General features: G+C 38.1%; 1 protein-coding gene across 2 annotated transcripts in view; it reads right to left on the bottom strand.

The window, feature by feature from the left end:
• The window catches only part of PPP3CA (protein phosphatase 3 catalytic subunit alpha), a 298,586-nt gene that overhangs the window by 77,059 nt on the left and 198,032 nt on the right, over positions 1-23,495 (bottom strand). For both annotated transcript variants that reach the window (XM_084873825.1, XM_084873826.1), the window contains exon 3: positions 475-599. In XM_084873825.1, coding sequence (XP_084729951.1) covers positions 475-599 — 125 coding nt within the window. The remainder of the gene's footprint in view (positions 1-474; positions 600-23,495) is intronic.

Below are 23,495 nucleotides of genomic sequence, written 5' to 3'. Positions count from 1 at the left end.
GACAAAGCTCAGCACCTATAAGCATACTCACACATATTCACACAGACAAATGCAGACACAGAGGCACACTTGACTACTGATTTACAAAAATAGCTTGTTGTTTCATAATTATAAGGCTTCCATGCAAGCACATTCCTGAATATTTAATCAACACTGATTAGTGCTCTAACAGAAAACAGAATTATGTAAGGTAAATATGATGTATCTTTTGCAAAGTTGCAAATAATAAATAAAGGATACAAAAGGCAAAAATCTTACTTTTAGCCATTTCCTTGGCATCTCTATACATTAAAAAAGCACATGGGAATCAATTGAAAAAAGGAGATGTAATATCCCAAGAATTAAGTGTATTAGAATTCATTTCATTGTTACAGACTAGGGATTTCCTTAAGGCAATGCTATCTACCACGTTTACTTTACTAAGACACTGCTGATCCGTTACTGAGCAGCTAAAGAGAAGCGATGCGGACTTACCTCGATGCTGAAGTACCCTCTGTCGACGTAGTCCCCCAAGAAGAGGTAGCGGGTGTTGGCAGGAGATCCCCCCACTTCGAAGAGCTTCATCAAGTCGAAGAATTGTCCATGGATGTCCCCACAAACTGAAACAAACAAATAAATAAATAAATTCATTTTATGGCCACATTATGTTAAGAATCCGAATTAGGTAAAAAAAATTTTAAAGCCAGGATGAATTTAGAGAACATCTTAGCCAGAACATTTATATTTTGCAAAACAGGAAAATGAGACAGAGATTCCAAAGTTCAATAATGGCAAAACTGACTCCACCATCCACGTCTATGAATTCAAAGGTTTGCTGGAAAAAAATAAGGATTAAAAATAACAACAATGGCTATTATTATGCATTTAATAATTCTGTAGCAGACACTGTGCTAAAAAAAGTTATACACATTTTCTAATGTAATATGAACAATGTTGTGGAATAGACATTTCCTTTGGTAGGTAAGGGATGAGGGGAAAAAAGGTTCAGTAATTTGATATAATCTATATACAACTGCACCCTGAATGTATAACTACTACATGTTTGTTACTGTCTCCTGAAGAAAAAGAAAAGTTGATATTATCACAAAATCTGTAGCTCATAAAATCTAAAATGCCATCAATTATAGTAGAACACACTAGAGGCCTGGTGCATGAAATTCATGCACTCAGAGGGGTCCCTCAGCCCAACCTACACCCTCTTGCAGTCCGGGAGCCCAGAGGGAGCGAGCCTAAGCCATCAGCTGGACATCCTTAGCACTCCCATGGAGGTGTGAGAGGCTCCTGCCACCGCTGCATTGCTCACCAATCATGAGGCTGGCTTCTGGCTGAGCAGCACTCTCCCCGTGTAGCACACTGACCATTAGGGGGCAGCTCCTGTGTTGAACATCTGCCCTCTGGTGGTCAGTGCACATCACAGCAATCGGCGGTTCTGCCATTCAGTCTATTTGCATATTAGCCTTTTATTATATAGGATCATTATACAAGGGAGGGCAAAAGTAGGTTTGCAGCTGTGAGTACATACAATAAGATTTTATTCTTCTTTTATTCGTTACTTATTATATGTATTATTTTCTGTATGAACAACTATAAACCTATTTTTGCCCAGCCTGTATGATGTATCACTGAGACAGAAAAAAGATTCAATTAAATTTAAATTCTAAATAAGCTTTTTTATAGATGAACTTCAATATTAGATATTAAAAATGAAAAAAAATGTGAAATGAAAAAAAAATTCTGTAAAACATAGTACATAAAAATCACTAGGAATATTATTCTTTTATTTTCTCACCTTCTCTTTTAAACTAAAACTTTTGAAGGAGCTATGTGGTCTTTTTTGAAAATCCACTTATTTTGTATTTATTATTAAAATTAACTACTTTGAAAGTCCTTAAAAAAAAAAAGGTATTATGTATTATCTCTATTATACAGATAAGAAAACAATGTGGCTATCAGAGGCTGGGCAATGTGACTGTTATATATGGATGACCCCAGGTTTAAATTCAGATTTGCCTAATTCAAAGCATTTGCTGTTAACCACCATGTTATAACATGTTTGACATTTTGTATGTTTCATATATGTATACATATTTAATATTTTAAAATAATTTTGAGATTAAATGAAGAGTGATGTGGCTGTTTCTGGAACACTAAGAGATTCACAGAATGAAAGTATCAGTGATTACAATACCTTACCTGCCTGGCTTCTATAAGCAGTACATTTGTTAACGGAACAAAGGGCTTGGAAGAGTTCCTGGTACCTAAGTTCCTGGAACTTCATAAATGGCTACCTGTATGCGATGCCATGCTTCCACCCCCTCCCCCGCGCCTCCTTTCTCTGGCATCCAAAGATAGTCCAGTACAAGGGCCACCTAATGAGGTAAGCCATTTGTTTGGTTGTTATAGTCTCCAATTCCCCATGAGACCAGGGTCTTTCATCTTCAATGTCACTTAGTTTTTATAGCACTTCTTGAACATCCAGACTTCGACAAGTGATTTTATATCTCAAGGCAAGGCAAGTCCATTCTGCACCAACATATACCCCTACTTCCCAACCTCCCAGAGCTTACAATTATTTGCTTTTGCAGGGTACCCAACTAGGGGCCAGCACTAGTAGAAATATGATGTCCAAAAAGCATAAAAAACAGAACCATATACAGGGAATAAAAGCATTTCCTGATGTTGCTCCATGGTGCTGAGTGGCCTTAGGAGTGAGTGACGTCCATCGTGTCCTGTCCTCAACAGCCTGGTCAGCTCCTGGAGACTCATGCCTATGGCCTCTTTTATGGAATCAATCCACCTCACATGTCCCAAAGTAGGACAGCTTCAGTTTCGCCATTTTTGCCTCCAGCAATGCTTCAGGCATAATTTGCTCTAGGACTGATTAGTTTATCTTTCTGGTAGTCCCGGCTATCCATAGAGGTCTTCGCCAACATCATATTTCAAATGAACCCATTTTTATTTCTACCAGCCTTCTTCAGTGCCCGGCCCTCATATTCTTACATAGTAGTTGGGAATATGAGGCTGTGAGTGATCTTAACATTGGTCTCAAATGACACATCTTTGCTCTTAGTGATCTGTCCTAAATCCTCCACTACTGTTTTTCTAAGTCACAGCCTTTCTCTTGATTTCTTGGCTACAGTCTCCATTTGAATTAACGACTGAACCAAGCTAAGCACAATCTTTAACAACTCCACTGTCTATGTTAAAGCTGTGTATTTCTTCTGCAGTCATGTTAAAAAAAAAAAAAAGTGCATTTTCATCTCTATTTGTTTAATCCTTGTGCAGAATTTATTATCTGAAAAACTGGGCTAGACTCAGGGGAGGTAGGAATGAAAATTGGTGGAATAGCAATAACTTAATATATGCAGATGGCACCATCTCACCAGCAAGAAGAAGCACTAATTTGAAAAGTAGTCTGTCTCTCCACATTCTGTCCTGACTATGGCAAGTCTCACAGTACTCCTACTTTCTGACTGAACATTCTAAAAAAATACTATATATTTTATATATTATTAACAGAGCTGTGCATATTTCCCTCAGAAATGTACAAAGTTATGGCCTGTGATGAAATTGGCACAACAAAGATAATGAAATATAATGTAACCCCTCCCCCCACCAGATCACTGTTACCCTTATTCACCAGCCACCTCATGTGCCACAGCATGAGGGCTATTTCCCCAGCAGAAGCAGTCCTCCATTTGTCTTTATCCTGGAGAAATGAGAACAACTAGGTACACTGAGCAGTTGAAACCATTTGCTGAGAAGGTGGCAATGTAGTCATTATCTCCTTGATTTTTCCCCCAAATGGGTCGACCAGGTTGGTTTTGAATGAGGCAACTCTAACATCCTTCAGACAACCAAAAGGTGCAAGAGTCACTAACATCCTGCAATGCTTTCACACTTATACCTTTCTTTACTTTACTATCAGGATTTATACAATTTATGCCTAAATAATCCTGTAAGTGATACCTATGCAGTTACTTTTGATTAATCGCCTTTCAATATTGTTTCTCTCCCCTGAAGACTGTAGTCCACATTAAGTAAAACTTCATTGAAAATGATTTCTCACACACATTGTGCCAACAACTTTTGATCTATCTTCTGAAGGAGAATACAGAATTCTAAAATAGGACACTGAAAACAACATACAAAAAGGATTTGTCTATTTCTTAGGGAAGCGAATAGTCTGTATTTCTAATATCATTGCTGGAGAGCTAGTGACTGAGCTTTGAAATCACTGAGGGAAGGACGTCTTCCGGACATCCATTTGGAAGTGCATGTAATACAAAGCTGCAGCGGCTGCGAGACCCGGGGCTCAGGCAGCCACGGGCTCAGGCAGCTGTGAGCCCCAGGGCTCAGGCCTCACAGCCACTGCAGCCAGCAGTGGCAGCAGCCGCGAGGTGATGGAGGCGGCGCCTTCCCCTGTTAGAGCCTGGTCACCTGCCGCAGAGGGAGGCCGGACTTCGGCTTAGGCCTGCTCCCTTAAGCCATCAGTGGGACATCCCCTGGGGGCTCCTGGAGCTTAGCGCATGAATTTTCATGCACCGGGCCTCTAGTATATAAATATAAGTATATATGCATGCGCATGTTTGTGTGTGTGTGTGTGTGTGTGTGTGTGTGTATAAAGCCACCCTTTTCAAAAGAGGAATTATTTGGAGATTAGTGGTAAGTATGGCAATTAGGGAGTCATTAAACAAGTTGAAGACTTTACTCACTCGAGATTACAGCAAAGTAGTGCTAAAGAGAAACAGAAATAAACAGCTGGGCCAGCACAAGGGGCTCTTTGTAGTGAGCTGAGTGAGGCCTTGTGACCATCAAGCTGGATAATGAGTCAGTCACAGAGCAAGTTGGAGTCCCTGAAACTAGCACACTGCTAAGTAGACAAGATACTGGCCAGCATATTGAGGACAAACAGGCCCTTCAGAAAATAATCTCAGGCTGAAGGAGGAGGAAGTGGGAAAGATAACCACAGCCAGGACCCAGTTTGCCTTCTACCTCCTGACCAACGCTGGTAACTCTCCACTGAGAAGGGCCAGGTGTTCCAAACAACAACCATACATACAGTGTGTGTACAATTAGCTATGTCTGTCTAAATTAATGCAGTGAATCTGTAAACAAGTATATGTTCAAATTCACATGGACAATTAAATTACATTGGAAAATATAAACACTAGATAGTATTGTACACACTAAGATGGTCCCAATGTAATTGCTATACAATTTATAGCTTTTAAAGCACTCTGATAAAGCTGTTATCCATATTTTTAAAATGTAATATTAAATATACACTTTCATTTAAAATAGCTTTTCAGTGATGTTCAGACTTACACATTGGTCCTGTTTACTTGCCTATAAAAAAAGGAAAAGCATCAAAAAAGCATTGAATCCATTTATTGTTAACACTAGCAAAAACTTTACGTCACAGAATTGCAGGTTAAAGAAAGCTTATACAAATACGGACACCTGGGGACAGAGGAGTAGTTGTTAAAAACAAACAAAAAACTGTCAAACAATAAACTGCAGGTGAAAAATAGATTTTTTATGTACCAGCTTTTAAAAATTCCACCAATATTATGAGTTAGAAGTCAAGTTCTTTTAATTACTGACTCACTACTTATTTTTCTATAAAGAACCTTTAGTTCCTCCATAACACTGGCTTTTATCATCTTGGAAGGCTTGCATGAAACAGAATAACTTCTTCTACAAGTTTTTCCAGTTTCTGCTAAACTAACAGACTGTAATTTTTTCTTTTAAAAAAGACGTTACTGAATTGCCAAGCAATTTTCACCATTTAAGTTCCACTCTACTTTCAGCTTCATTCACTTCAACCCAACATTTTTCCACATTTCCCCAAGACAATAAAACTTCTAATGCTAAGGGACTATCAGTATGTCTAATTTTCAGCATAAGGGGGTCAACCTGTTCAATTTATATTTTGGGTCTTTGAATCTTCTATCTGATACAATTTTTTTTCCTTCTGCCATTTCACAGATCTTGCGTTTAGAGGCTTTGTTAGAAGTTAAACACTGTGGGTATCACAAGAACATAGTATCTGTTTCCCACTGTTGGTAATCCAAGATTATGTAACCTTCAGTGGAAGATAAATTCAAGTACAAACCAGGCAGAACAAATATGTGTACTTTATTAGCAGAATGTGTAAACTTTTTAAATCAAGCAATTCCTGAGATAAAAGTGAGTTTATTACAGCATTCATTTATCTCTAGAAATCTTTATCAACTATAAAACAAACTAACCAAGAAAAAAAATAACAGTGGTATAATTCACTAAAGAGGCACACTTCAAAATAATTAAATTTCCCCCACAGTGAATGTTATTTTTCAGATGTTAAACAAATGTTAGGTACTTTGTAAAACACAAAATATAAATTCCCATCCAGGAAACTGTAATTTGATAGTATCAAACAATAACAAAAAGTCTCTAAATCAAATAAAAATTTGCTGAACACAAATTTCAATGTTTTTATTAAAAAGCTATGAAATTAAGTACATAACAGTAATAGCATCAGTGTAGTTTGATAGCAATAATTTCCAAACACTTATTTACAAGAATAATGCTAATTAACAAAGACAAATATACTCTCTGTTAGCCAGTGTTAGTGAGAAATTTAATAGGATGATTGAAAAAAAAGTGCACGGTATTGTAGATTATAAAAGATAATCACAATAATCCAGTACTAGATGTTTCATAAATCCTCTAAATCTCGATGATAATTATAATTAGATGTGGAAAGAAACTAGAATAGTCTGTGTTTTTAAACTACTTCATAGGACCAAGCATATATAACACCATGGTATGTGCACAGTGTTATTCCAATTGAAACTTTTATTTTTTATCCTAAAGATGAATGTTCTCACTACTGACATTATTTTTCAAGTTTTTTTTTCTTCTTCTTCATGGGTTGAATGCTTCACAAGATTATATTTACTAAGAGAACTTAATTATTAAATTAGAATGCTCTTTTTTTCATCTGTTATTCCTATTTTTCATTTCAGCAACAATCCAGATTTTAAGAAAGAGCCTAACTATTAAGGATTCATAATAATGCTATAGAATTAAGTCAGAATTTTGGATGTGACATTAATAAATAATAAGCATGTATAAAATTTAAGTGGCATTTAATGAAATTTGGTTATCACTCTGTTCATGTGTCCAAGTTTGGTCAGTAGTAGAAACAATTGGTTATTTGACATGAGGTTTTATTTAGATTATATAGCTCACTACACTTGATTTTCAAGGCAGTCAATCAAGAATATTGGATGAACACTATGAGTAGATTTAATTTCAGCCAAATGTAAATAAAATTGAAAACTTGTGTATATATATATATATATATATATATATATATATATATATATATATACACACACACACACATATATATATATAAATGAATACATATTACTTTTTAAAATATTAATTTCAGAGAGGAAGGAAAGATAGAAATATCAATGATGAGAGGGAATCATAAATCGGATGCCTCCTGCACACTCCCTACTAAGGATGGATCCTGAAAATGGGGCATGTGACCTGAGCAGGAATCAAACAGTGACCTCCTGGTTCATGGGCTGACACGTAACCACTGAGCCACAATGACAGGGCTATTCTTTTCATTTTTTTGAAATACTGATCCCAGATTTCAAATCCCCATGAATTCCCTCCAGGACCCTGAATGTTAAGGAATACAGATCTATGCCTTAACATTCCTATCCTGGGTCTCCTAAAAATATCTTAAAAATATCAAAATATATGTTTAAGAACTGTTTGGTATCTGTGGCCACAGTATTCTTTCAATTTGGCTTTTTGCTTTTACCTTAAGTGTGTTATTTCTTCTATGAGGAGAGACAGCCTAGTGTAATAGTGAAGGATGCAGATATAAACCTAGATTTCTTGGTTTCATAATTGCTGTTTGCTCGTTTTTTGGTTTTTATATGTATTTCTGCTGATTCACCTTAATCAATTAGCTGTGATCTCTTAATTAATCATTTTCTTATTCATGCTCTCTGAATCAGCTGTATTATCTATACAATCCATGAACTCTTCCAATTTGCTTTTCCCAATTGCATCCTTTATATAGACACACTCTATTCTGTTTATACATTTCTTTAGACTTTGACTATTTTGGTACTTGTGTAACTAGGAGAAGATACTTAACCTTTGTAGGAGACCCCAGATGCCTTATCTATAAGGGGCTCCATAATAAACCTTTTTGTAAGTTTTTTTTTTAACTAAATGAAGATATATAAGAGAGAAAAAAAGTTTAACATGCTGTGTCACATGGAATAGCCAGACACACAATGGGAAATAGTGGACGTGGCAGAGTTTGTCTACCTAAGAAACATCAAAGATGATTTCCAATATTTAGCTAGATGATCTAAGTGCCTGTAATCATTGTAGCCAAAAAGAAAACATATAAAATGTTACTCTATTATTTTCTACTTTTTATCCAAATGCATGCTATCATATGTTGAAAGATGTTAAGGCTAAAATCAAATAGACTTGGTCTCATGCTCCACAAGTCCCATATACTAAGAGTGGACACATTTCCAAATGGCTTTAATAATTTACCAATCTTTCAGAGGGTAGGATTTCCAGGTAGTCTTGTTTTCTATTGTGGCAAAGCTCATTTACAAGACCACCCTGAGATACTATTTATCTCTATGAATGAATATGTGTAATGGTAGTGATGTTTTAAAAGCTGAAAGTAACACAGTAAATAGAAGAAACACAAGGTATTTCACCAAATAAATTTTTTACGAGACTGACTCTTACAAGATTTCTGGAAAACTCAGTTGAGTAGGCAAAAAGTGAGTCATCTCCTATTCTTATCATAACACTATTCAAATTTTAACAATTGAAAATATGTTGTTTTTAATATTTTTCAAACTCAATGAAAGTAAATTAATATTATGGAATTCTAAAGTCCACATATCCATCATTAATTTGGCAATTACAGGCAATGAGGATAACAGAAACAGGCTTTACCTATTATTGACTTTAAGTAATTAGCTATATTTATGTCTTTTGGTAAGTGAACAAAGCTAATAAGTACTATTCCTGAAAAACAATACTTAAATGACTTCATAAAAAGGCATGGATTAAATGCTATAATTTCCTCAATAAAAAATATACAAGCTTATTTGTTATATGAGGCATATGTGGAAATGTAAGTTTTAATTCTTGAGAAATTTTTAGAACTATGTGAACAACTCAGACATCTTAGAACACATTCATTTAAAATTTAGTTAAGAAAAATACTTTCTGGAATATAATTTTAATAATGGCAATAAGCTTATTTATTAATTCTAATTTTCTTTCTAATTTTCTTATATTCTTTCATTAAGTAGACATCTCAGAATTATTTATTCAATTATATACCTGAAAAAATAAATAAAATATATTTATTAAATGTGCTGTATTAAAAAAATGAATAAATAACATCAAAGACTGAATAACTTTTTACTTATGTCAATTATATTGGGACAATGAAGAAACAAAGGGCATGAAACTTGGTCTCAAGAACTTTACACAATACTTGAGAAGACATACACACACCAAACAGTATTAAAAATTATTGTTTTCCTGACATTAGATTATTTAATTTCCCTTTCCATTCTAAAACTTCTGCATACTAGTCAAGAAATATGTATTTAAGACTTACATCTCCCATAAATATTTTCAATGGGCAAATGATTTAATTGCCTGTTTACCATCTCCCAAATATCTTAACAGAAGCAGGATATAAAATTATACATATATATACATATACATATATATATATATATATATATATATATATATATATAATTATAAATACTTTACATTTATTTTTAGTAGTGTTGCTTTTATTTAAAAATTTAAAATTATATTAACAAAAGGTATGAGATTGTTTTGTCTATTCAAACTTGGTATCAATTTAAAGCTTGTTATGGGTTATCGCAAGTTTCCATTTCTTAGCTAATATTCATTCAATTGAAGATTTCTCTTATGGAGATGTTTGTATAATATTTCATGGTGATACACACCATTAATACTATTTATCTCTATGAATACAACTAGGGTCACCATTACCTAAATTAAACCATCTATACTAATAGAAGCCTAGGTGGTCCTTGTGCCCATGCGCAACACCCTCATGTCGCCACAAGATGGCTGGCAGGGGAGGGCAGTTGGGGGCAAATGTGCTGGTACGGGAGAACAGTTGGGGGGGGGGCAGGTCTGCTGGGGAGGACAGTTGGGGGCCACCAGGTGTGATCAGACAAACAGGGGAACAGGTTGGGGCATCAGGCAGGCAGGCAGAGGTGGTTAGGGGTGATCAGGCAGACAGGTGAGCGGTTAGGAGCCAGAAGTCCTGGATTGTGAAAGGGATGTCCGAGATTGGAGGATGTAGGCCGGACTGAGGGATACCCCCCGTCCCCGCATGAATTTTGTGCACCTGGCCTCTAGTAGCATTCATAAAATCTTTGTTATACTTTGTACAATTACATAGGTTATTGCTTCCAATTTGAGCATAAACCTGTCTTCTGTTTCTGTTTCTTCAGCATTTGACAAATATCTAATTAAATTATGCAAAAATAATGTTTGCCTAACATGTTACAAATGACATACAAAGTAAGTGATCATGGAAAATTAATACAGTTGTTTAGGAAACAAAATAGCTGCTAACTCATTATAACTTGTGACTCATTAGTAATCATAATTTCAAATTTAGTTTAATTTTCATCAATTAAAAATGATGAATGATATATATTTGAATTGCTAAAACAAAGAAACAAACAAACAAAAAAACAATCAGGTACCAATCAACTCTTTTCTTTCCCCCTTGACAAAATATAAAAAATTGAAAAGCATGTTCATAATGTGTTTGGTGAGTTATTAAACTGATTTTTATGAGGGGAATGTTTGTTTTATAAAATCAAATAATTTCAAGTTGTATATCCTTAGATATCCACTTCATTAAATTTCCAGAACTCTTTCCATCTTCTACATTTCTTATTTAATGTATTTGAAACAAACTTTTAATGTCCTAAAAACACAGAAGGCTATCTTTTAAAATATAAAATCTCTGTTACTAGTCACATCACAAACTGAACTACATTTTATAAAAGAACACTTCATTTGTCCTACGATGATTTGATACTTTATAAAGAAAGTTCATGTTAGAGAGGACAAATTGCAAATAATCCTATAAAAAAGACAACTTCTTAGACTAGGATATTTTATCCAGTTTTAATTAGCAGGTAGGTCTTAAGCTCCTTTATGTGGAAGGTGTTCCAGAGAATTTGAAAATGATCATGCTTTAAAACAGGTAGAAAGACAAGCTTATATCAATAAGAAATATTAAAGAACAATATATAACCTTAGAGTAAAGGAATAGAAATACAATTAATTCCCTTAGGAATCATCAGGTATTCTTGGAATATAAGATTTATGCATATGAATAAGGACTAGATGGGGCTTCCAAATGCTTAAATTCTACTAATGTGACCTTTCATTGATAAGAAGATGGACCTTTGACCAAGGGCTTCATTCTGGCCTCTGGACTTGTGCAACATGGATGACTAAAAAAGTTTCAGAAGGGTCTAGCCTAGAGGCTCACTAACATTTATTTTAAAAAAAATGTATTTCATTGATTTTTTTACAGAGAGGAAGAGAGAGGGATAGAGACTTAGAAACATCGATGAGAGAACCATCCATCAGCTGCCTCCTGCACACCCCCTACTGGAGAGGTGCCCACAACCAAGGTACATGCCCTTTGACTGGGAATCGAACCTGGGACCTTTCAGTCCACAGACCGACATTCTATCCACTGATCCAAACTGGTTTCAGCAAGGCTCACTATCATTTAAAATGCCTCAGAACTAGGGAAAATAATAAAGTCAGACTATTCTCTATTTCCTGGAGATGTTTCCTGGGAAGTGGTGAGAAGCCAAGAACATGGGCCTTAAAATGTTTGCTGTGGCAGGCATGGAAGTATGGCCCTTTCCTTCTGTTACATGAACAATTAATTTTCCTCTCAGCAGTGCACAGTCACCCGGACCGCCTCTGAGCTGCCCTGGCTAACAGGACCAAGCAAAGACCAGGGTGACTGAAGTCAAGTGTGTTCTGTGGAGCTAAAGGATACATGAGGAGTGGAAGGGTCATATTACAATAAACTATTTTTATTGTTGTTTCTTTTTGGTTTGTTTTTTACCTTGGAGGCTTCTTTTTGTTTTTATTTTACCCATGTGATGTTTCTTTCTTTTTAGGTGTAGTGTGTGTGTGTGTGTGTGTGTGTGTGTGTGTGTGTGTGTGTTGTGGGGGGAGGTAGAGGTGGATAGTAGGTATATTTCACTGCTTACAACTTCTTTAGGAATATTACTGATACAGCCAGAGTCTTACAGGAAATCAGAAATTATGAAAATAAAGGTTGGCTGACGTTGTCAAAGAATACTAAAGGGAAGTGACTAGCAGTACTGATAAAATTTGTAGTAAAGTGAGACAAGAAAAAGGGATTTTTAGGTAGGCAGGTATAAATGAACCAGCATAAGGGGACTACAAAATAACTGTATTGATTAAAAGGTATATGGGAAAGAGCAGGGGATAAATAACAGTAGGAAGGCAACACTAGATTATGAAGGAACTTGGATTTCAGTATGTTTTAAGAAGGAGAACAATTCCAATACCTGAAGAGGCAACTCTGTGGAGAATCCAATGCTGTGGTAAAGTGAAAGCTAGGTTTCTTTCTTTTTTTTTTTAATTAATTTCTTTATTGATTAAGGTATCACATATTTGTCCTCAACCCCCATTCCAATCCCCTACCCCCCCCATTCATACCCCCACCTTTTAATTAGAGTCACTGCAATAACACCGTCATAAGATAAGGAGGTCTGGTTTCTACAATGATGGCCGAGGGAAAGATAAAAGGGGCCAATTAGAACATTTTCATACATCCATACAACCAATATAAATTAAGTAGTAAATGAAGTCCTTTTACTACTTTGTGCCCCAATTCAATAAATATTAAATGCCTGCAACATTCCTACAATATCCTGTTGTGTTAGAACCTAAAAAATGTAACAGAACAACTTAGACATAATCAATCCTTTCATGAAACAAGCGTTTCAATGAGGGACACTGGACGAAATAGCAATTCGAGTACAAGCTAGAAAGACAGATTATTTTTGCTTACTACCCTGTTTCCCCAAAAATAAGACAGTGTCTTATATTAATTTTTTTCTCCCAAAGTTGTGCTAGGTCTTATTTTCAGGGGATGTCTTATCTTTCCATGTGCTAGGTCTTATTTTCGGAGGATGTCTTATTTTCAGGGAAACACAGTATTATATTGATATTTCTTTTTTAAAAATATATTATATATATATATATATATATATATATATATATATATATATATATATATATATATATATTTTTTTTTTTTTTTTTTTTTTTACAGAGAAGAAGGGAGATGGATAGAGAGTTAGAAACATCTATCAGCTGCCTCCTGCACACGCCCCACTGGGGATGTGCCCGCAACTAAGGTGATGCCTTTGACCCCTAGACCAGAATCGAACCTGGAACCTTTCAGTCTGCAGGCCGACACTCTACCCACTGAGCCAAACCGGTCTTGGCCACTGTTATATTTCTAACACCTAGGACAGTACCTGGCACAAAGAGAATCCTCAATATATACATCCCATATGAATGAGTGCACAAGGCAGTGAGTGTGGTGGACTTGGTGAATTTACCTGTAGGATGTGGTATTTAAGCAGAAACTTGGAAGACTGAAAAGGAGCTCCGTATTCACCGAGTGGTGGGGGCAGCAACAAGGCCTATTGCTCACAGCAGAAGAAACAACTTGGGACAAATTTAGAAAGTGAAAGAAGATCTGTAAACTTGGTGATTAGGTAAGAAACGAAACTGTAAAGATTAACAAAAGCCAGGGAATGAGGGTTTTGTCATTCAAGTTAGGAAGTTAGAGAACTTCATGAAAAGAGAAGCCAAGGAAGGGATTTGGGCAAGAGGAAATATTCTACCTCATCTCTAGGAAGTCACTTTCTACCTTAGCCTAAAGCTCCTCATGCGCAGAATAAGGCAATAGCAGCAGCCATATATGGTGACTGTGAAGATTACATCTGGTAATGTGGTGGTAACTGGCCCATGTTAGTAATTCAAGATGAGGTAAGTTCCCTATCTCTATGATACCACAGCTCCCTTCAACTCCTCCAGATTGGATCTACCCTTTATATATATGATCACAATAACATTCCAAAGTTAAAGTATCAGTCTGGATAAATAATTTATATATTAATATACTAGAAGCCTGGTGCATGAATTTCATGCACTGGCAGAGAAGACGGGGGTCCCTCAGCCCAGCCTGTGCCCTCTCACAGTCCGGGAATACCATAATTGATCACCCCAAAGAGGTAGGCCCTACCCACCCAGTCAGGGCTCTGCAATGGATCACCCCACAGAGGGAGGCCCCGCCCACCAGCCGCAACCTGCAGGTCTGTGGTCTGGGTTTCCTTCTGCAAGGCAATCACTGGGTGATGGCTGGTCCCCCAACCAATCACATCACACCTGCCTTGGCCAGTGGGTGTCATAGCGTGGTTGTCCAGAAGGTTGTCTAGATGGTCGTTTTGCTATTCGGTCATTGGGTTGATTTGCATGTTACGTTTTTATTATTATAGATTGCCTTCTTCTTTTTTAATGCTAGGTAATAGGTACCTGATGGCCACAATTGCAAAGTGCAAGCAGGTGACATTAGTTTCTTATTTATCTCTTTTCACAGAACATGACTGAATCAGAAAAATATGGGGAAATATTTAAAATAGAAATTACATATGAATAAATTATATAGAAATTATTATTTTTACTGCCACTGTTTTAAATTTCCATCATTTATAAAGTCCCTTAATTGAAATTCATTATTAAAGCACTTATATATTCACTAGTATCTAAATTATTAATTTATGTACACATGTTTTCCACTGTTTGTAAATATAATGTATTTAAAATAAAGCATGAGCTTTAATGTTTATCTTAAAACACAGAGAATCAGAATTCATAATAGCCTCAAAGATAGCAATGAACTTTAAATGCTTATTAGCACAGAGGTGTGAGGGTATAAGATGTAGAACCTTAAGACACATGAAGGATTTGCTCCCTACATCTTTGAAAAATCCTATAATTCACAAAGATTACTAAGTAAAGTATTCCCCCCATGAAATGCAGTGAAATATCAGACCTGGCTTCTGACATAACTGGATCTGGGCTTAAATGAAGCCTCCCTAATTTTCACTCTCATATCAGCTTCTCTGCACACTGGTGTTATTATCTTCTATTGCATTGGACTTACTCTGAGTATTCTCCAGTTCATATCCTCCGGCAAACTGAAGTAAGAAATAGATCCACCAATTCCAGCAAATCTGCACCTTGGAACAAGTGTGGTGCCCTGCTCACTCCTGAGTCAATCACTGTGCCCACAGAATGGAGTGACGCCATGTGCCCACTTCCAGTTGTTAGTAGGAGGGGAATGAAGTCAAGTGTCAAAAGGAGTATTGGCCCTAACCAGTTTGGCTCAGTGGATGGAGCGTCGGCCTGCGGACCACAGGTTCGTTTCCGGTCAAGGGCATGTACCTTGGTTGTGGGCACATCCCCAGTGGGGAGTGTGCAGGAAGAAGCTGATGGATGTTTCGCTCTCATCGATGTTTCTAACTATCTATCCCTCTCCCTTCCTCTCTGTAAAAAATCAATAAAGTGTTTTTTAAAAAAGGAGTATTGCAGGCAATCACAAACAACACTGTGCTAAAAAAAGGAAAAAAAAAGAAAAAAGAAAAAAAAGGGCTGAAATTCTTGTACTTCTGTTTACCTTAAAGATAATTTTCAGGAGCCATTCTGGTGCCTTTGCTAAAATTTTAAGCTATTATTTGAGCAATGTTGGCAGGACCTGGAAAACTCATCAAAACTGTTTAATATTCACTTTGTCTAATATCTGCACAGAACTTATGATGGATTCATTAACATTCCATCTTTTGTTTATCTAAAGCCTTTCTTTCTGGCTAAGTCATCAACTCATCATTCCTCATTTCCAATGGAATTGGCGATCTTTGCATGGACATTTTTTTTCACAAAGAATATACACACAGAGATATATACAGGTAAACATACATACAATACTTAAAAAAAGAAAAAAAAAGAAAAAGAAAAAAGCCAAAAATGAAATTCAGACAGTGAGAAGTCGGCTAGCCTTGTGCATGAGCTAAATTAATACATGTGTAATGACCCACTCTGAAAGGTCAAGCCTTTGAATGTAAAAATTGTGAAAGCCAAGACTACTCTCCTACTGCATCCTCTGATGTCTAAAGTATGGTGAAAACATTTTAAGTACCATGACTCATGTCTCTGAAGATGGCAGCAGGTTTTGTACAAAGATCAAGTGTTAGAAAGGCATGGAAAACTGGAAACGAAATAACTATATAAAAACCCACTTAGGGAATGATCTAATCTTAAATTGATTCACATCCCTGTAAGGATTAGAAAATTCTACGTTAAGGACACTTTCCATATTTCTCTTTCCACAGCTGTCATTAACACAGTATTTACAAAAGACTTTCTGATTGAGATACAAAAGAGATGAGTTTCTTAATACAGTATTTAAGTCATTTTGCTTCTAACTCGCACTCTATTTGGGAAATACAGAGTGGTTACTCTGGAAATATTGATGGTGTAAACACAGAGATGATCATCATAAACCTCTATATCAGATGCACCTTTTATTCACAGTATCTTCAAACACTTTACAAATCTACGTAGCAAACTCATGCACATGCGGTAATAAAGCTCTTGAGAGCAGATCATGCCCAATGGTTGTACAGAATGCAGATCCTTAGGTGTTTCAGTTTGATTTCAGAAAATAAATACATCTTCATCCTGGGATAATTCAAATGCATCCTATATATGTGAAATCTAACTATATATGCTGAAAAATTTCCCAGGCAATCCTACCTAATAAAAGAGTAAAATGCAAATTAACCACCACTCCACTATACCCACCAACCACGCCCACCAGCCAATCAGAGCGAGTATGCAAATTAACTCCAACCAAGATGGCTGCAGCCACAGAGAGCAGGAGAGAGGCTTGGGTTTCCCCCGCAACAGAGAAAGCCAAGCTTCTGCAGCCCTGGCAAGCCTACGCCTTCACTCAGTGCTACAAAGTTTCCATTATAGAAGATAAACAAATAGAAACAAAAATGGCGGCAGCCACTGAGAGAGCAGGGGGCTTGGCTCCACTTCAGGCTACAAAGTTTCAATTGTAGAAGATAAATAAATCCCAGATACCAGGGCCTCCGCTTGGGTCACCTGGGGGCGTGGGCAGCCTTCAACCCACCACAGGCACCTCACCCAGGCCACCCCACGCCCCAAGGGAACCCCCACCCTGATCCAGGTCACCCTTCAGGGCAAACCAGCTGCCCCCACCCATGAACCAGGCCTCTATCCTATCTAATAAAAGAGTAATATGCAGATTGACCATCACTCCAACACACAAGATGGCTGTCCCCATGTGGTCAAAGATCCTGCCCCCATGTGGACACAAGATGTCACCACAAGATGGTCAGCAGGGGAGGGCAGTTGGGAGGGACCAGGCCTGCAAGGGAGGGCAGTTGGAGGCAATCAACCCCGCAGGGGAGTGCAGTTAGGGGTGACCAGGTCGGCAGAGGAGGGAAGTTGGGGCAAACAGGCTGGCAGGGGAGCAGTTAGACATCAATCAGGCTGGCATGGGAGTGGTTAGGGGGTGATCAGACTGGCAAGCAGAAGTGGTTAGGGGCAATCAGGAAGGCAGGCAGGAGAGCAGTTAGGAGTCAGCAGTCCTGGATTGTCAGAGGGTTGTCTGGCTGCCCGTTTAGACCCGATCCCAGTGGGGTCCCAGATTGGAGAGGGTGCAGACTGGGCTGAGGGACATCCCCCCACACCCCGTGCATGAATTTTGTCCAATGGGCCTCTAGTCACAATATATAATGCTGCACTTATGAACGCTGCTGAAACTACATTAATATCTTAAAGTTGCCGAGATGTTTATTCCTTATCTGAGGAAAGGCACTCCTAAGAGTGAACAGGATCCACAGGGTCAACTTTAGATTTACAGTTTATATCTTGGTACCTGGTCAGTATTGTAGGACCTTTAAGACGTGGATCCAAATTTCCCCCTACAGATTATTTTGAAATCTTGTTTTTACTTATCTCACCCAAAAATTTTATTGGGGCTGTATGACTTTTTCACAAAAACTATTAGTGCCTAGTTACTGGCTAAATTTCAAAACATCACCTGTTCTTAGATCTCCCACTTCCCCACTTGCTGTCCTCTGCTTGTTTCTGGAACTCTCAGTTCTTCCATTTTGAACTTGTCTGATACTAGATATTGAGTTGAACAGTGTCCACCCCCCACAGGTATGTTCAAGTCCTAAGCACTGGTACCTATGAATGTAACTTTATTTGGAAGTCGAGTTTTTGCAGATAGAATCAGGTTAACATAAAGTCAGACTCCATTAAGGTAGGCCCTAATCCAATAGGGCTGGTGTCCGTATAAGCAGAGGAAAACATGGGCACAGAGACACAGAGGCCAGGTAAAGGCAGAGGCAGAAAGAGGAGTCACACTGTCACAAGCCAATAAAGTCCTGGGGCCTCCAGAAGTGGGAACAGGCAGGGAAGGATCCTCCCTAGAGGGGAATGTGGCTCTGCCAACACCCAATTTCACACTTCTCGCCTCCAGAACTGTGAGACAATACACTTCTGTTGTGTGAAGCAACTCAGTTAGTGCAATTGGGTTATGGCAGCCCGAGGAAATGAATACACTAGGTTGATTATTCAATTATTTGAGTTGTCCTCACACACACACACACACACACACACACACACACACGCACACGAGAAAACATTTTGAGTTCTTAGGTCAAATAGTGTTTCTACGCATTTTAAATGCTTAAGTTCAATTAATCCTCAAATAACATAAGAGGAACAACTATTATTCATCAACATTTTCCAGACATGGGACTGAGAAAGGTTACGTAACTTGCCCACATTGAGAACTGGCAGAGGCACATTCACACCCAGGCTCTCTCCTCCCTGGGGTCTCTGCTTCCCAGGTCACTCTTCATGGGAGCCACCACGGCTCTGTCACAGAGACAGGACTGCCTACAACTGCAGCATCCACATCCTCTGTCAAACTATGCTTCATAGGCAGATGTGTAGGCAACAACCTTTTCCAGCCTGGCTTATCCCAGTAAGAGTTAGGCTATGTGCCTGAGAGATGCCATAAAAGTCCTCCTGAGAAAAATCAGGATGAGAATAGCCTGGGTTATCAACATAACCTTGAAAAGGTCCTGCAAGTCTTAGATGACTGCAGACTGAATGTGTGGCTTGTCTGTCCTTCAAGTCCTGATGCAACAATGCACCCTCAACTCCATATTTTTAAACACACACGCACACACACCACACACAACACAGACTACCCTAAGGAAATATGACAAACATGAGACGGTGCATGAAAACATGCTTTGTAAGATAAACTAGGCAATCTGGTCCAGAAAACAAAATAGATGGCAATATGGTAACTGTCCTTGAGATTCTGAGGGGCTTTTGTAAATGAGCCAGCAGTCTTATTGTCCAGATTTTTGTTTTTGTTTTGTTTTGCTTTTGAGGGAAGAATAATGGCAAGTGAGTGAAAGGTAAAAGGAAGCCTAGTTGTCTACTATATAAAAAAATTCATTTCTATCAGGAGAACCATTCACAATGGGAGGGAGGGTGTGATGAGCCCACCCACACTGGAAATATTAAGCCAAGCTTGAAGCACCAAATTGCTGTTGTTATTTCATCGTATCTCTGGGTCCTCCTGTCATTTTTGATTAATGATTCTTTTCACTTAGGGCAATTTACTTTGGGTAAGCAGCTTGAACTCTGGTTCAAATGGCAGCCACCATTATCCAATTATTAGTTTCCCAACGCTATCACTTTTCTAAGATAGTGAGCTAGTTACTTCAATGTTCTCATCTGTAAAACTGAAATAATAATATTTCAGTTGCAAAGTGCCTAAAGATTAAAAAGCATAATGTTTTGTGACTGCCCTATTTCAGTGACCTGAAGACAAGGCCTTTTATAGGATACACCAATATTTCAGATGTTACTAAATAATTAAACAAAGTACCCATGATGTTCTGTTTTCTAAGGTAGGGCTCCGGCATTACAACCATACTTTCTTATCACTTAAAAATCTTTTGGACTTTATAAGAAAATATTTGATTAGTATACCCTGAAATCTTCTTTCCATCGACTTTGACTCATCAGAACCCTTTTTTACATCAGTTATTGATGTGTGGGTTTTTTTTTTTTTTTTTTTTTTTTTTTTTTTGTGTGTGTGTGTGTGTGTGTTTTTTACCAATCTCATTATCTATGCTACCAAAGTACCCATGATGTTCTGCTTTCTAAGGCAGGGCTCCGGCATTACAACCAGCACTTTGTTGCTGGACTTTCTTATTTTGTGTATGAGAGGCAACCCTCTGTTTATGTATTGGCAAGAAAATACAATGGGCATCATTAGCTTATGGTGATCATTATCTCTCAGGTCCTATTGAGCACATGGCTTTTGCTTTGTGTCAAAGTAGAAAATATCAGACAGTCCTCCAAGAGTGAATATTTTCTTCTCTGCTATTAAATGTGTATGCATTTCACTTTCCTGTTCCTTGACCATTCTGCATGGTGACATTTAGTTTCGATGCCAAAGAACATTGTTAAAGGCACTGTAAACAGCAATTAAACGCAACACATGCAGTTCCAACAATGCAGGGAACTCAAGGAAGGAGACGGCAACATGAACAACCATGACCAAGTCTATGCATGTGCAGGCAATGGCATGACTATTATTTGACCAGTAATTGTGAGACCCAGGTAGATTTCAGAGAAGTTAGGATATGAAAGGTGTACATTTTGAAACTGATGAAATATAGACTCATCAGATTCCTGTATTATAGTTTTCTTTGACTGTCAGGAAGTGGCTGTCTTAATATGTATGCCTGCATTTACATGAAAGACGGACTCAATAAATATTGGCTTAGTGGAGTAGAAGCTAGCAGGTATATTACAGAGGAGATTTTCTGGGAGTGTCTAGAGTAGAGAACTGCCAAATTACTTTCTGAACCTATGATACTATCATCCCAAAGCAATTAAAAAGAAAGATGGGGGAGGAAAAGGGAGATCTGACAGATCATGCTTTAAAATACATCTAAAGAACACATTACAGAAGGAACCACACATCTGGTTGTCGCTGTAGCTGAGGAATGGTCTGCAGTTCCCAGGGACAATCCCTCTGAGAAGAGGTGTAGTGATTCCAATCTTGTCTTTACTGCCATTAAATGCCTAACTTTTGGGAAAGTAACTAAATCCAATGGACCCAGAGTTCTAATCTCTAAAATGGGGTTAAGAATCTACTCATTGCCTCATTGTGTGATATTATAATCACTATGCACACTATCTGACGATATAGTACATATATATAAACTAGAGGCCTGGTGCACAAATTTTGTGCATGGGGGAGGGGGTGTCCCTCAGCCCAGCCTGCACCCTCTCCAATCTGAGACCCCTCGAGGGATGTCCAACTGCCCGTTTAGGCCCAACCCCACTGAACATCCCTCTCACAATCCAGGACTGCTCACCTGCCTGCCTTCCTGATTGCCCCTAACCATTCCCCTGCCAGCCTGTTTGTCCATAACTATCCTCCCGTGCAGGCCAGATCCCCCCCAACTGCTCTCCCCTGCAGGCCTGGATCCCTCCCAACTACCCTCCCCTGTTGGCCATCTTGTGATGGCCATCTTATGTCCACATAGGGGCAGGATCTTTGACCACATAGGGGCAGCCATCTTGTGTGTTGGAGTGATGGTCAATTTGCATATTATTCTTTATTAGATAAGATGTACTTAGCAAAGCATCCTACACAGCACTCTCATTTATGTGAAATCTTATAAGGTTTGCTCTTTCTATACTTGTAATAAGTACATATATAATTATATATAGTCACACTTAAGGTTACAGAGCAGTTTTATACATAAGTTATAAGGTTACATATGCATGTATCCAATAAAATAAAAGGATAATAGAGCAAAGGGCAGAACAACCGGAACAACCAAACAACTGGTTGCTATGACAGGCACTGACCACCAGGGAGCATGTGCAGAACATGGCAGGCTTGGATGCAATGGGATGGTGGAGCAGGTGCATTTTTTAAATGTATCTTTTTGCTTCTCTCCTCCACTAGAACACAGTTTCCAGAGAACATACACAGTTTTGTTCACTCAGTGAGCATATGCTGCAACCCAACACATGAGCCTAAACCTGATTCTGACATACAAGGAGGAGCTGGCTGAATTAGAAGTGATAGGAGAGCAGCAGTGTCATCTGCACACTTGGGGCAGTGAGAATGGAGAAAGCTCAGCCTAGTCCAAACAGACATTATAGACCTTCAGAATGAGCGACAACAACAATAAAGATAATATTACCTATCACACACCAACTGTCCTTTATCCTTTCTTTCTTACTTTTTCCGTTCCCTCTGGTCTCAAAAGGTCTCAAAAGCTAATTAGTCCATCAGTGTTCCCATGCCTAATGTCTGAAGGTTCACACTCCAACATTAATTATTTACTCTGCCTCTTATATTTCAGGCTTCTCCTTTTTACCGGTTTCTTTGCCTTTACCCATAAACACTGAATCTTTTTTATGCCAAATAGCCCTTCCTATTCCTCTCATCCTCTTAATGCTACTGTGGTACATTTCTCCTTAGTGGAACTATTTCAGAGGGGTCTACCCTGAGTGTCTACCCTTCATGTCCCCTCTAAGCAGTCTCAATGGACTGTAACAAAACTGTCCTTGCCCCCAGCCAAATCACTCCTTCTGTGGACAGTTACTTCCCAATTGCCAAACCCCGCATGCATTCATGAGTCCACCTCTCCTCGGCTTCTATTAACACTAGCCTTCTTGCTGTTTGTCTTAGTCCATTTGGGCTGTTATAATAGATAAAAAGATGGGGTGGCTTAGAAATAACAGAAATTTATTTCTCACAGTTCTGGAAGCTAGAAAATCCAAGATCAAGGTACCTGTAGATTCAAGTCACTGGCAGATTTGGTGTCTGGTGAGGGTCCTGTCTCTGGTTCTCAGAGACAGCCATTTCCTGGCTGTCCCTCACGTGACAGAGGTGGCGAGAGAGTGCATTTTCTATAAAGGCACTAATCCCAATCATGAGGGCTTCATCCTCATGACCTAAACACCTCTCAAAAACTTCACTTCCAAATATCATCACACTTGGATTTACGTTCCAACGTATGAACTTGGAGGGACACAGAAGTTAAGTAGTTTTCCACTTACTTTTTTAGCCACAATTTCCCAACCTTCTTCTCTTGGCTTCTCTTCCTTTGTCCCAGGAATTAAATGCGGGCATTAGTCCCAGGCTTGTCACT

The sequence above is a fragment of the Pipistrellus hanaki genome, assembly GCF_964339955.1.
Source record: "Pipistrellus hanaki genome assembly, chromosome: 1".
In the NCBI taxonomy this organism is placed as follows: Eukaryota; Metazoa; Chordata; class Mammalia; order Chiroptera; family Vespertilionidae; genus Pipistrellus; species Pipistrellus hanaki.
The sequence above is the reverse complement of the archived record's forward strand: the minus strand, read 5'-3'. Positions and strand labels throughout refer to the sequence as shown.